The 15317-nt window shown below is 44.6% G+C and overlaps 1 protein-coding gene across 5 annotated transcripts in view; it reads left to right on the top strand.

The window, feature by feature from the left end:
• Nucleotides 1-790, top strand: part of cep128 (centrosomal protein 128) — a 57381-nt gene extending 56591 nt beyond the window's left edge. For all 5 annotated transcript variants that reach the window (XM_032585567.1, XM_032585566.1, XM_032585565.1 and 2 more), the window contains one exon: nt 63-790. In XM_032585567.1, the coding sequence (XP_032441458.1) occupies nt 63-99 (37 nt within the window). In that variant the 3' untranslated portion in view covers nt 100-790. The remainder of the gene's footprint in view (nt 1-62) is intronic.
• The last annotated feature ends 14527 nt before the right edge of the window (nt 791-15317 follow it).

Here is a 15317-nt window from a genome sequence, read left to right as displayed (position 1 = left end):
CTAAAATACTGAGCATGTCTGTTTATGTTTGGCTTGTTGTGCTTTATTCCTCCTTGCTGCAGCTCCTCCCAGACGCCTGACCACCACAGACCTGGATGACGGCCAAGGCAAGGGGTCTTGACCGCTAACGCATTAGTTCAGGGATGAGCGAACCTTTACGCAGATCGCTACAAACCTCAGCATCTCTTGCCGCCTGGTGCTCACCCACAACCCGCTCCGCTGTGGTAAGAGGTCCCCGGTTCAACGCTAATCCCCCTCCAAGTACCTCAGGAACGTTACAGAGACATTTCTTAAACACTGAAGGAGTAACGGCTTGTCTTTTCGCTGCGAGGGAAGCACAACTGTGAAGACTTTTGATGTCATTTAAAAGAACCTGTATTTAAAATATTTATATTTTAAATGAGACCAAAAAAATGAGACCAAAATATATTTTACTGTTATACTGCTTGTCATCTGTCGTCATGCCAATGTGTTTGTGCTAAAACTTTCGAGCGAGCAACAAAACTCTGGTGCCTTTTCAACAAGCTGCAGTTGTTTTTCCTAACTTCTAGTACTGTGTTCATCATGAAATGTTTGACCATCTCTTCATTTTTGTGCGATGCCGTATACATTTGTTAAGGAAACGAGCACAGATGTCTGGTTTTATGAATTGTTCCACAAGTGCACTGCGAATTAAGTTCGCAGTTTCTAATATGTACTTTTTAAAACGTCTTTGCTTTTAAATGTTCCTTGTTTTTAACTCAGAAACTTTAAATTTATCAAATAAAATTTATATTTTAAGCATTTATTACCATAAGCTGTCATCAAAGTATGTTTTTACTAATATGTCAGAAATGAAGTTACTTAAAATCCATCCATCCATCCATCCATCTTCTTCCGCTTATCCGAGGTCGGGTCGCGGGGGTAGCAGCTTCAGAAGGGAGGCCCAGACTTCCCTCTCCCCAGCCACTTCTTCTAGCTCCTCCGGGGGAATCCCGAGGCGTTCCCAGGCCAGCCGAGAGACATAGTCCCTCCAGCGTGTCCTGGGTCTTCCCCGGGGCCTCCTCCCGGTGGGACGTGCCCGGAACACCTCACCAGGGAGGCGTCTAGGAGGCATCCTGACCAGATGCCCGAGCCACCTCAACTGGCTCCTCTCGATGTGAAGGAGCAGCGGCTCTACTCTGAGTCCCTCCCGGATGACTGAGCTTCTCACCCTATCTCTAAGGGAGAGCCCAGCCACCCTACGGAGAAAACCCATTTCGGCCGCTTGTATCCGCGATCTCGTTCTTTCGGTCATGACCCAAAGCTCATGACCATAGATGAGGGTGGGAACGTAGATCGACCGGTAAATCGAGAGCTTCGCTTTTTGGCTCAGCTCTCTCTTCACCACGACGGACCGGTACAGCGCCCGCTTGACAGCAGACGCTGCGCCAATCCGCCTGTCGATCTCCCGCTCCCTTCTTCCCCCATTCGTGAACAAGATCCCGAGATACTTAAACTCCTCCACTTGGGGCAGGACACCCCCCCTGACCCGGAGAAGGCACTCTACCCTTTTCCGGCTCAAGACCATGGCCTCGGATTTGGAGGCACTGATCCTCATCCCGGCCGCGTCACACTCGGCTGCGAACCGCTCCAGCGAGAGCTGCAGATCACGATCTGATGAAGCCAAAAGGACCACATCGTCTGCAAAAAGCAGAGATGAGATCCTAAGGCCACCAAATCGGATCCCCTCAACACCTTGGCTGCGCCTAGAAATTCTGTCCATGAAAGTGATGAACAGAATCGGTGACAAAGGGCAGCCCTGGCGGAGTCCAACTCTCACCGGAAACGAGCCCGACTTACTGCCGGCAATGCGGACCAGACTCTGACACCGGTCATACAGGGACCTGACAGCCCGTATCAAAGGGCCCGGTACCCCATACTCCCGGAGAACCCCCCACAGGGCTCCCCGAGGGACACGGTCGAACGCCTTCTCCAGGTCCACAAAACACATGTAGACTGGTTGGGCGAACTCCCATGCACCCTCCAGGACCCTGCCGAGGGTGTAGAGCTGGTCCAGCGTTCCACGACCAGGACGAAAACCACACTGCTCTTCCTGAATCCGAGGTTCGACTATCCGACGGACCCTCCTCTCCAGGACCCCTGAATAGACCTTGCCAGGGAGGCTTAAGAGTGTGACCCCTCTATAATTGGAGCACACCCTCCGGTCCCCCTTTTTGAACAGGGGGACCACCACCCCAGTCTGCCAATCCAGGGGAACTGCCCCCGATGTCCATGCGACATTGCAGAGTCGCGTCAACCAACACAACCCTACAACATCCAGAGCCTTAAGGAACTCCGGGCGGATCTCATCCACCCCCGGGGCCCTGCCACCGAGGAGCTTTTTAACCACCTCGGCGACCTCGTCCCCAGAGATTGGAGAGCCCAACCCAGAGTCCCCAGGCTCCGCTTCCTCAGTGGAAGGCATGTTGGTGGGATTGAGGAGGTCTTCGAAGTACTCTGCCCACCGGCCCACAACGTCCCGAGTAGAGGTCAGCAGCACACCATCCCCACTATAAACAGTGTTGGTGCTGCACCGCTTCCCCCCCCTGAGACGCCGGATGGTGGACCAGAATCGCCTCGAAGCCGTACGGAAGTCTTTCTCCATGGCCTCTCCAAACTCCTCCCACGCCCGGGTTTTTGCCTCAGCAACCGCCCGAGCCGCATGCCGCTTCGCCCGCCGGTACCCATCAGCTGCTTCCGGAGTCCCACAGGCCAAAAAGGCCCGATAGGACTCCTTCTTCAGCCTGACGGCATCCCTCACCGAAGGTGTCCACCAGCGGGTTCGAGGGTTGCCGCCGCGACAGGCACCGACAACCTTGCGGCCACAGCTCCGATCGGCCGCCTCGACAATGGAGGCACGGAACACGGTCCACTCAGACTCCATGTCCCCCACCTCCCCCGGGACGTGTTCGAAGTTTTGCCGGAGATGGGAGTTAAAGCTCCGTCTCACAGGGGATTCCGCCAGACGTTCCCAGCAGACCCTCACAACACGTTTGGGCCTGCCAGGTCTGACCGGCTTTCGCCCCCACCACCGGAGCCAACTCACCACCAGGTAGTGGTCAGTGGACAGCTCCGCACCTCTCTTCACCCGAGTGTCCAAGACATACGGCCGCAGATCCGATGAAACGATGACAAAGTCGATCATCGAACTGCGGCCTAGGGTGTCCTGGTGCCAAGTGCACATATGGACACCCTTATGCTTGAACATGGTGTTCGTTATGGACAATCCATGGCGAGCACAGAAGTCCAGCAACAGAACACCGCTCGAGTTCAGGTCGGGCGGGCCGTTCCTCCCAACCACGCCCCTCCAGGTCTCACTGTCATTGCCCACGTGAGCGTTGAAGTCCCCCAGCAGAACAAGGGAGTCCCCAGGAGGAGCACTCTCCAGTACCCCCTCTAAGGACTCCAAAAAGGGTGGGTAATCTGAACTGTCGTTCGGCCCGTAAGCACAAACGACAGTCAGAACCCGTCCCCCCACCCGTAGGCGGAGGGATGCTACCCTCTCGTTCACCGGGGTAAACCCCAACGTACAGGCGCCGAGATGGGGAGCAACAAGTATGCCCACTCCTGCCCGACGCCTCTCACCTTGGGCAACTCCAGAGTGGAAGTATGTCCAGCCCCTCTCAAGGAGACTGGTTCCAGAACCAGAGCCGTGCGTCGAGGTGAGACCGACTATTTCTAGCCGGAACCTCTCGACCTCACGCACTAGCTCCGGCTCCTTCCCCACCAGAGAGGTGACATTCCACGTCCCAAGAGCCAGTTTCTGCAACCGAGGATCGGACCGCCAGGGTCCCCTCCCTCTGCTGCCACCCATCCCACACTGCACCCGACCCCTTTGGCCCCTCCCACGGGTGGTGGGCCCATGGGAGGGGGGGCCCATGTTTCCTCTTCGGGCTGAGCCCGGCCGGGCTCCATGGGTAAAAGCCCGGCCACCAGACGCTCGCCATCGTGCCCCCCCTCCAGGCCTGGCTCCAGAGTGGGGCCCCGGTGACCCGCGTCCGGGCGAGGGAACACCAAGTCCAAAGTTTTCCTTTATCATTGGGGTCTTTGGGCTGCTCTTTGTCTGGTCCCTCACCTAGGACCTGTCTGCCTTGGGTGACCCTACCAGGGGCATGAAGCCCCAGACAGCATAGCTCCTAGGATCATTGGGACACTCAAACCCCTCCACCACGATAAGGTGGCAGCCCATGGAGGAGTATTAGTATGTTTTTACTAATATGTCAGAAATGAAGTTACTTAAAATCATTACTTTTTTTTTTTTTTTACATTTATGTTAAAAATAACGAATAGTAAATTATTTTTGCTATTTTTTTAATTGTATTAAAGCATGTTTCTAGTAATAGTAATATTCATATCCAAGCAAAAGGCAGCTGAGAACACGAGCTTTAAAAAGGTTTTACTTTTTGATTATCGAGCGCCGACATCGCTGCATAAAACAAAATCAGTGACACCAGCTCGAATTTCAGGTTATAAAATGAAGATTTAGATGGAGATTTTTCCAGTTAAGAGAAGAAAGGAGAAATGTCAAAGATATTAATAAACTGGCACCCTGTGGAGGGATTTAAGAACATTTTCATGAGCCCAGTTTGGCTGCAATTCTTCACCGTGACAACCAGAATAACCTGGTTTTTGTAAGCAGCGGTGTAGCAAGTTTCACTTTTCTCCTCCCCAATCAATCTGTTTTCCTTCAGAGGGTTAAGCTACACTTTAAACTGTGAAAAGATTTTTCAAGGACATCTATAGCTGCGTTTTCATTAACCCAAAAGAAAGAAAGAAAAAAAAAAAATCCAATTAGAAAGATAAATTCGCTTAATGGAAACATGCCCGTTTTGAAATAAATGGAAACACTTTTTGTGTGTCGCACCAGTTTGCGCGCACGCTTATTTGTAGATGCTGTCCTGCCTTGACGATGTGCAGCTCAGTTCTTGTGTAGTTCACCAAAAGTTGAGTTTGTCATTCAAAAGTGTTGAATTCATAGCTTTTCTAGATCCCAAGGTCCCAAAAATAAGGACCTCGTCGCTCCAATGCCTGAATAAGACGACGACGTCTCTTTTTATGGCTGCTGATGAGCAGCAGCGCATGGCTGAAATATGGATATAGCTCACGTATTTACATCTGTCACCGCCATCAATTTTAATGACTTAAATGTTAAGTTTCTTCATGTAATGGAAACACAGCAATTGCAAAATTGTGTTCGTTTGACATTAGCAGATTATCAACAAAGTTTGCACTCATTTGTAATGGATACACAGCTGTTGACTGGTTCTAAAACGTCACTTCAAATCATTGCTACTGCTCTCAAGTCAGACAGCAGCTGGAATCAAGCAGAGAGCTGGAATCTCAGTGTCATTTGGCTCAGACACTGAGAAAATCCCCTTTTTGCAATTGAAGCATGTTTGGAAACAGCTGTTTCTGATTTAAGGCAATCTGTTGAACATCATATGTTTTGTACTCACAGAGGACACAAGTGAAAAACACTGTAAAGGAAAGTTGCTTTTTTTGTTTGTTTTTTTACCTGCTTAACTTTAACGGCAGTTGCAGCTACCTCGGTGGCCTTTGCTTGCTTCCTGTCCAAAAAGTGCTTTAAAATCATGATCTACTTAGAAATCATTTCAATATTTTCATTTTTATGGCTCTAAAAATAAGTTATTAAAACTTCCTACAGAATACAAGAACATTGAAAATGTTATAGGCTCCAAACCCCTTTGGCAGTGTGAACGTTTGCCTCTTCCTGCTAGCAGAGAATTCAGGTATAAATATTAGGAGGGTAGAGACACTTCCTGCTTTTCCTCATACAGAGTTCCAGATTTTCTGTGGAACTTGAGTCTGAGACTTTTCTGACACAATTCCTCAGTCCTTGTTTAAAATTTTAATTAATGGTCCATAGGGACTCAAAAAAGACAAGAGCAGGTCTTTCTTGACTACTTATAAGAGGTTACATGGTTACTGTACATGGTTATAAGATTTAGCAGTTACTTAAAGGAAGTCACAGGATACGTTTTCTTGGACATGTTCTCTGATCGGCCTTGGAGAGGTTTCTTCTTATTCCAGCTGCTTCTTCTATTGGAAAGTGTTTCAGTGCAATCCTTTCACCTCCTGGTAAAAAATACACTCAATGCTGCATCTTGTGCACCTCTCTCTCTCTCTATTTTTTGAAATCTATTTTTGACTAATCAGACACAGGGCCTTTTTCTTATTTTATTATGTTGCAACCACAAATTTTACAGCATTTCTACTGATTGTTGTGCATATTTCATAAGTATCCACTACATTGTGTCGATGTGGAATATAAAATCCTAACACGACACATTGAAGTTTCTAGTTTTAATGTGACAAACTGAAAAAAGTTGCTCACATTTGTCGATATTTTCCTAACACTTATAGCTTGGCTCTCTGGTTCTGGTAGTTTGTTGACTGATCCTTCACTTCCTCTCGAGTTGTATGTTGCTCTTAATCTTTAGGGGGGGGGGAAGAAAACACATTTACTACTCCCAACTTGTTAAGAGAGTCCTCGTGGTGCTTTAAAGGAGCCAGAGCTTTGTGTTCCTGTGTTTGAAGCTGCTGTGGGTGTCTTTTGTGCTGCAGAATATAATATTCAGAGAATGACAGAGAGAGAGAAAAAATTGTGACAGCTAAGTGGCCGCTTCTAAAAGTCAAAGCTTATGAAAGCTTTGGCATTTTGCAGTTCTAAAGCCCTCTTATCTAAACATTTTCTAAATGGAAATGTCTCATTTTTTAAGGACTTAATAAAGTGGAAACAAATTGCCGTGCAATTATGGCGCCGTGTTACGAGTCCTCGCTTTATGAGGCAAAGTCAGCTGAGCCCGGAGCTGCAAGGCTCCATTCAGGCCTCACCTCAATGTTCCCTCCCCAAACTTCTGACTTAATCTCAAACACAGGTCCAGTGGGAAAACAAAGTCACTCTTGAGTATACAGTACCTGAAGTATTTGGACCTTTGAGGGTACGAACTTCAGTGTCATAATGGGACAGCAAGACAGTAGAACATGGGCAGTGTTATGTGTTTTTCAGCCACAAAGTGCCATTTTAACAACGGATGTTAACAGAGTATAGAGAGTACAAATATATGTATACATATACCAAATATTACTTAAAAGAAATTTGTAATTTAACGCCTTGAAATTGTGCCTCTCCCTCTTTAAGAAACTCCTGCTCTTTCTGAAACTCTGCCTTCAGCAAGTTGTCACAACATGGCTCCTCTATTAACTCTTTAACAACGTTTTTACCAGTGTTTCACTGAGAAGCAGATTCTACAATGAGATCAGCTGATGTGCTGTTCCACCAGGTGTTTGCTAATTGCTGTTGGCTAGTCTGAAAGAACTGAATGGGGAGGTCACAGTGGTAAGCTGCTCTGAGAGGCGGGAGTTTAGAAACTGAGCTCAGAGGAGGAGCTGCGCCTTGAAGGCGGAGCTATGTCCATCCAGGCGTTTTGCACAGCTAAATGGTTGCCACAGGAGAATAAAGGATTTCTCAAACGTATATGAAAGAATCAAGGTAACACTCCAGGTATGTTTTTGATGAGGGATTAACTTTATAACATGATAAAAGCGCCACAAAAATCCTTTTAAAGAAAAGGATAAATGTATTTGTTTGGGGGGAGGGGCAGAAATGTATGGTACACATTTGTTTTCATTCCTTTTTGCTCCTAAAGGCCCCAAAATATATGAAGCTTGGTGAGACCCAGATGTTTTGGGAAAGCCTCCGCATCTTGATAGAGAACATTGCTGTCACAAAAAACAAACTACAGGCAAAACATGTTAGAAAATTAGCACTGCGCATCTGCGCATGGATGTGGATGAGTACAAACACCACTCGTTTTATGCTTCAGATTCACCTGCCTGTTTTTTCCTCTCCTTCAAACTCTGCTCAGGCTTACATAACGATGATGAGTAATCTGAAAGTCATTCATCCTCACGCTGATATCCTCACATCCGCTGAAGCACGTAAACTCTGCTATGTTTGGCTGAGTCACTTGTGCACAATCACAAGTAATCAGCCTTCCGTTCTTGTGATCTATGTTTTGGTGACACGGTAGGTACGTCCTGTGGAAAAGCAGCCCCACTTTGTAAAGCGCATTCAGACTACAGGATCAGTTCTGCAGCTCCCAACAGACTGCTCTCCGCATTTATATTCTGCCCCACCATTAGTCTAACTTAACTCCACTTTATCCGGGTAAGACACTGATGAATAAATTTGCCGCCTCGCCTTTGGTTCGTGTTTTTGTTTCCCAGCAGAGGAAGATCTACCGTCTACATGAAACAACAACTATAGCTATATTTTGGAATCCTCCGACCTGAGCCCACGTCTGTCAGAATGGATTGCTGTGTGACATTCAGAATAATTCAGCTCTCAGACTTATTCATGAGCTCACAATCGATATCTCCACGCACACACATCCATCCCTGCATGCATTTTTCTATACCAACCACAAATGTATATGCAAATTTGCTGAGCAATCAGGGCCTAAGCTGAGTCGGAGGCGGTGATGAAAACATGCAAATGCACAAAAATATCCCAACTTAAACGTGTGTAGACAGTTTGAGCCTACTCCTGACCTCCTCTCTCCCAGCTGGCACATCTTCTCCCTCAGGTCTGTGCCACCGGTAGCTTATTAAGAAACAGACGACCCCTCGCCCTCTGCACTGACCTCGGCTCTGACCTCTCCAATCTGTTCCTGCACCCTGAACAACACAGTGATTTAACTGTGATCATCCAGTGGGGCACTTTCTGAAGTCACCTTGTGCCTGTTGCTTCCAAAGATCCTTTACCTAGTAAGTAAGTAAGTATGTAGCCACCATCCTGGCTAGATACATTGCAATGAGGTTGAAATAATCCCTTTCACACTGCACTTCGTCATACAATCCAAAACAATTGAAAAATCTGTTCTCCTCGCTTTTGGTGGCGTTGCACCGAGAAACGACAGAAATCCCTAGAGCTGGACATGCTGTTTGTTTTGGTTGGATTTACCCAGAATGCCCTGCGCTATAGTCTGCTTCCTGTTTTTAGAGCGGTTTCTGATCTGTTTGGCATTTACCAGAGCCACACCAGAGTTCACTTCAACTGAAACAAGACCTAGAGTTTTAGGGGCACCAGAGTTCACAGGGAGGGTACATCTGTTCTTGGTACAGTGCCACGACAGGAGAGGGGGCGAACAGGTTGACACAGTCACACCTAAGTCCATAACTAAATTTAAGTGGACAAATGAACCCAACAAGGATGGCCCTATCTTGACAACCTGTATGGATAGAAAGTTTTAGTTTCCCTGTAACTTTTGGCTGTTTAAGGAAACAGTTGTGTCTATTTGATCTAAAAAAGGAAAAGGAAATTGCAAAGCATTACGAGGGCCTGCTAATTAACTAACTCTTGTTTGGTTCTTTCAAAGTTAAGTCTGCAGTGAAAAGATATCTAATCTTCACTAATGGTCTGTCAGAATCAAGTGACTCAGGATTTAAAGCTGCAACATCGCATTCATCACCTTTTGCTTCCAGCTAATATTTGCAAGTTTAAGGCTCACTGGATATTATCCCGCTAAAACGACCATTAGTAAGCACAGCAACTCCTCGGCGTTGCTTCTGCTGCTCACAGGCAATCAGGACATGATGGGGTGGTTGCCATTTCTGTTTACTGCTGTTCTAATGCTGGCGTAAGCCTCTGCAGCCATCACCTCCGCTGATTCCCATTAGAACAAATCTATTTGGCTTGCATTACAAACCCATTCAATCAGACAAGCCGGGCCCGCTCTTTCATTTAAGCCAGAAGGACTGAGTGTGTATCCAGCCGCTGCCTTTTCAATAAGCGAACGGGTTATTGCACCCGAGTCTCAACATCAGGCTCATTTTCTCTCCGGAGCCTAAAGAAAATATGTTTCTGTGCAATTGTTTGCTCTCTATTTGTATTTATAACCCGCGTCGAAATAGAATATGGCGCTGGATAATGTCTGTGGAAGCTGGAAATATGCAAATGTCACAGGGCAGAGAGGAGTGATTTTCATGTTTAATGGCAGACAGGTGGAGATGCAGGCAGCCACTCGGCCTGCCGATCGTTATGGCAGAATGACCTCTCCTGGCGCTCTGAGTGGGAGACTCATCTCCCCCCTTTTGCCTCCATCAAGCGTCATTACGTGTAAGGACCAATGACTGCGCTAAATCACGCACAGAAGCCTCGCGTGCGCGCGCAGCTCCACGGCGACCGTTAGGATGAAGCTAGCACTCGGCGTTGTGAGGCTAGCTATCACTCAGCACTCGCCACGTCTTCTGGAAATGAGCCGAGCCTGGAGTCCAGGGCTTTCCGTATTACCGGTGTGTATGTTCTTAGTTGGCTTATTATACTTTTATTTCATGCCGCTCTGCTCTTTTCGGAAGGTGCGCGGATGAAATTTAGAGAGCAAACGAAATAAAGCTAGGTCGGTGCGGCCGCTGAATGATGCGTGACGAACCGGAACCAGCAGGAATTGGTTGTGAACAGATAGGAAAAGAGGAGAGAAGGAAGTTTTTTTTAAAAGTATCGCTACGTTTTTCAAGCAAAAAATTCCAGACTTAACTTTCCAGATTTAGATTTATAAAATCTAATATATATTTTAATTTTTTTTAATGAAGGAGAAGGAAAAAAATTCTAATGTGGAATTATTATTGAAGATATTTCTTGGGTGGGCAGGTTTTACGAGTCAGATATAAAAACGAAACACATAATGAAAGAAGGGAGGTAGGGCACAGAAGGAATTAAGGGAGGTAAGCAGATAGGAGACAGAAGGACGGATGAAAGGGAGGGCAAACAGAAGGAAGAGAGGAACCAATTAAGGTCTCAAGGGAGGAAGGGAAGGAGGTAAGTCGGAAGTAATGAACAGACCAGGAAAGGAAGGATGGAAGGACACAAGGGAGGGAGGCAGAAGACACGGAAATGAAAAAAAGACAAACAAATGAAGGAATGAATTACTGATGCATGGAAGGAAGGGAGGCAGGAAACAAAAGAAATTAAGGGAGGAAGGAAAGGAGGTAGGACACGGAAGGAAGCTAGAAATAAAGGATAAGGAAAGGAGTGGAAGAGAGGGAGGTCACAAGAAAGGGATATGGAACAAACAAGCAAGAAAGGAATGAATTAGGGACTCACAAAAGGAAGGAAGGTAGTAAACAGAAGAAAATAAGAAAGGAAGTGAATTAGGTCACAGAAGGAAGGAAAGGAAAGATGGAAGAAGGGAGGCAGAAGACAGGAAGAATGCAGAAGAAACGAACAAAATTAATTAGGAATTCAAAGACAGAAGGAAGAAGGCCATAAGGAAAGGGAGGTAGGAAGGATAAAAAGAAGGAAGACACTAGATAATATCTACTGTTGTCTATGTTTTCCATAGCAGGCTGGGAAAATAAGAATTAGGATTTTTTATTTTTCCTCTCTTCAGTCCATGTTTGGGTTTGAAAACTTAAACTCATGTTGGGTTAATCGACCGAGGGCTGAATGAATCTGTTTATTTTTACCCAAAACTGTGTTAGAAAAATGAGTATAATAGCTTGTTTTTATTGCTACTGGTGGAAACGACAAGACGTCAGAAATATCACAGTAATATGTAAGATTATTCCTAACTGAGTTAGGTTGAAAATGAGTATTTGTCCAAGGTTATCTAATTGGATTTCTAGTCTCTCCAACACGACACAGTTTTCACAGAATGTCAGGAATAAAATCAAAATATCCGACTGAAAAAGAAAAACAGCAAACACACTAGTTTTTAGTTGAGGATGAGTGAACAGTATGAGGAAGAGGTTAGGTCTGTTTTGACAGCAGTATTTTTTAGCCCCTGGGTTTTTGGACAGATTTAACTAGACCATATTTTATAGAATTGTTTTCTCCCAGTCATCAACAAGTCCTGATTCTTCCGCCTCATCTAAACCATCAGATTGTTTTTAAGACTTTCATCCCAACCCGGCCGCTGAACGAGGGTTTCTATCTAAATTAACGCAAGAAATTTTGGATCTGATCAATTCATCTTTGTGTGTTTGTGTAACACATACCTTTAGGCTCAGCGTAATTAAACTTTTTACTTAGAAACCCAGCAGTCTCGGCTCGTTGGAAATCGATAACTAATTTGAAAAAGTCTCGGACAAAACACGTCGCAAATCAACAACACGACCATAAACGGCGCCGACGTGTCTGGACCCGGTGTGCTCTTCCTGCTGGAGATTGCACCATGAATGCTTCCAACAATACTGAACTTCAAATCAGAGCGTTGATTTTACACACAGGGGAGCAGTTTAGTCCAAAATAATTCACACAATTGATAGATTTAAAGTAATTTTTATCCAACCATGTTGTTCCCTGAATTAATATATACAAGATATATATACAGTATATATATACATATATGTACATATATATGTATATACTGTACATATACATACAAGATGTATTATTGTTTTAAAAAAAGTTACTCACACTTGAATTGTTCCAAGTTCAAAAGTACTCATACTCTTCTCAATAATCAACCTAACAACCTTAACAACAAGCAAGAGTCACATGATCGGCTGTTGCTACCGCTGGAAACGACAAAGAAGATGTCAGAAAATTTTTTGTTTTTTGGGGAGGTTTTCGGACAAAGCTGTCTCCACCAGAGCTCTCACAGCATCACACAGTTCATAAAAAGTTGTGTGTCAAACATGTTGAATCCATAGCTCTTCTGTAAAATCGCCAACTATAATTTCTCCAAAACACCACATTTGTAGCCGCTCCAAAGTATAAGCTTGTTGGTCTGATGCTTAGATAAGACATTGACGTCTCTTGATGGCTGAATTATGAATATAATCTCTGCTTACTTCCAACAATGCCATGATTTTAAATGGTTTATGGTGTGAACAAACTTACTCACGCGTGAACTTAAATACATTTTTTATTTAATGAAAACACCGCAATTGCAAAATTGTGCTTTTTTGACATTAGCAGAATATTGACAAGGACTTGCGCACAAGTTTAAAGATTACTTTAGATCTCCAACTACCACAAGTATTAATATTTCTGGACCTAACTGTGGTGTTTATTCAGAACCCTTCACAACTAGGATCTGCAATCTTATAGCTGAGTTTCTGTGCACTAAATATATCCATCCAGGAAAGTTCAAAGAAAAGCTTCAATTAAACGAAAGAGTCAAAATGAGGATTTTTCTTTCCCACCGCCATGATGAGAATGCCTGTTTGTGGCAGCCAGGTCAAACCGGCGCTGCTTTCAAAGCGCAGCAGAACCAATTTGAGTGGCATACAAAACCGCCTCTTTAGACAGCATCACCAATTATCTGCCAGCGTCAATTATCATGTTTTCCTGCTGCTTTTGCCGCAGTCACCTTCACCTGTTTGAAGTTTGCTCGTCTTGTTGCATTCCCAGATTTCAGTGCTTCCCATCTGGTTCAGGTTGGGGTGTAAGGAGATGGCGTGTGGGCCGGAGGTTGGAAGTTTCTGGGGTTGAGACGCTTATTACTTCATTGGGATTCTCGCAAGATTCAATCACACTTGTCAAGTTTGGACAGGAGGCCCGTCTTCCCAAAGCGGCGGGTGAATTACGCATCGAGTTGCAGGCAGAGTTTTGAACACGGCTTCCTGACAAGTACAGCTTGACGTACTCATGGAGCCGCTGCCGGCGCCACGGTCTGCTGTCTGCAGCCTCGCACGCATGCCGATGCTCAACAGATGACAGCGGAGCAACAGCAAAGCAGGTGTTTTCATATGTAGCTCACGCGCCCTCAGCCTCATTTGAGGAAATGTTTCTTCTTAATTATCTAACAGAATTCACACCACTTGAACTTTTTCACACTTTGTCACTTTGCAGCCGCAAATTTGTTGTTACTTTATTGGGAGCCTAGGTGGCAGACCGACTGAAAGGAATTGAAATGAAAAGGAAAAACAATTCCAAGATCCTTTACAGATAAAGATATAAAAAAATAAACAGTTTGGCTAAAGCAATATATCAATATGGTATTTGGTTGAAGCTAATGCTAAAGCGCTAATTTCAATGCAAATTATATTTGCCCTTAAAAGAATATAACCTTTGAGCATCAAATTAATTGTTGTATTATGCCTTTGTATATTGTATATATGTTGATATCCTGTTGTGCACAATTAGTCTTTTCTATTGTTCTTGTTTCTTGTATGGTTCCTAAACTTTATTCAACTCAAACATTAGAAAACCAAGTATATTAACGCTTAATTTAAGAATTTATAACACTTTATTTGACGGGGTGTGCATGACATGACATTGTCATAAATATGAAGGACTCTTCATGAATGTTTACGACTGTTGTCATGAAGTATCATTCAGTAAATAATGACACTTTTAGTGCAAAGTTGCATTAAAACTTGTATTAAAAGTCCATTAAAATGGTCAACTTTGCAATATAAGTGCAAAGACTCCTTCATGTTCATAACAGGTGTTATGTCATGTATATGACATTGTCACGTCAGTCTTATGCACACTTAATCAAACAAAGTGTTACCAAATTTATACAAGAAAATTAATTTGGGGGAAGCTAAGTGTGGTAAACATTTTCAAAGTTAGCAAAAATGCTAAACAAAAAATTAGCTTCACTAATTAGCGCCTTAAGACTGGGAACTCTGGAAAATCTGAAATTTTTGCATGAAAAGTCATATGTATATATGAGGCAGAACAGTTTGGTTGATATGTATATGGTTGGTACCTTATATGAAAATGCGACCTTTTGACCTCCATTACAAAATAGGTGTAGGTCCCAGCATTTTTCCCAGCAGTAACAGGGTAGTTATTTTAGAGATGTTTGGAGTAGATGTACCATATGGAGTTTAGGTGAAGATTTAGCTTCAAGCAGGAGAGCCACAACAGAATCTGGAGCTTTTTCACGTGCTTAGAATGGTCCAGTCAAAGTCCAGAGCGAAATGCAATTTTCTGTGGTAAAAGAATGGCTCTCTCTATCCAGTCCAAATCCAGATGAGCTATTTTGTTTATGTAGATGTAACCGCCAACAAATGCAGCAGTAGTAGGCGAGATGTTTTCAACAAGTTTAGACGACTTCCTATTGGTCAAGTACGCAAAATCTGAAGAAAACACATTTCCGTTTGTGTTGGTTCTGTTACAAAAAAAAAAAAAAAAGGTGAAAAGTACTTCTGCAAGCCAACACAGTTATTATTACTATACATCCATTGCAACAAACTCTCTGAGCCCCTGACCCAACCGGATCTGCTCCCTAGATGGCGCTGTGTCCACCAGGCAGCAGAAAGCCAGTTCTGCTATTTATCATGCAGTTGTGGCAGCCTGAAAAAAAAGCTTTTGTCAG

Source organism: Xiphophorus hellerii, chromosome 15 (genome assembly GCF_003331165.1).
Source record: "Xiphophorus hellerii strain 12219 chromosome 15, Xiphophorus_hellerii-4.1, whole genome shotgun sequence".
In the NCBI taxonomy this organism is placed as follows: Eukaryota; Metazoa; Chordata; class Actinopteri; order Cyprinodontiformes; family Poeciliidae; genus Xiphophorus; species Xiphophorus hellerii.
This window is presented reverse-complemented; position numbering and strand designations above follow the sequence as displayed.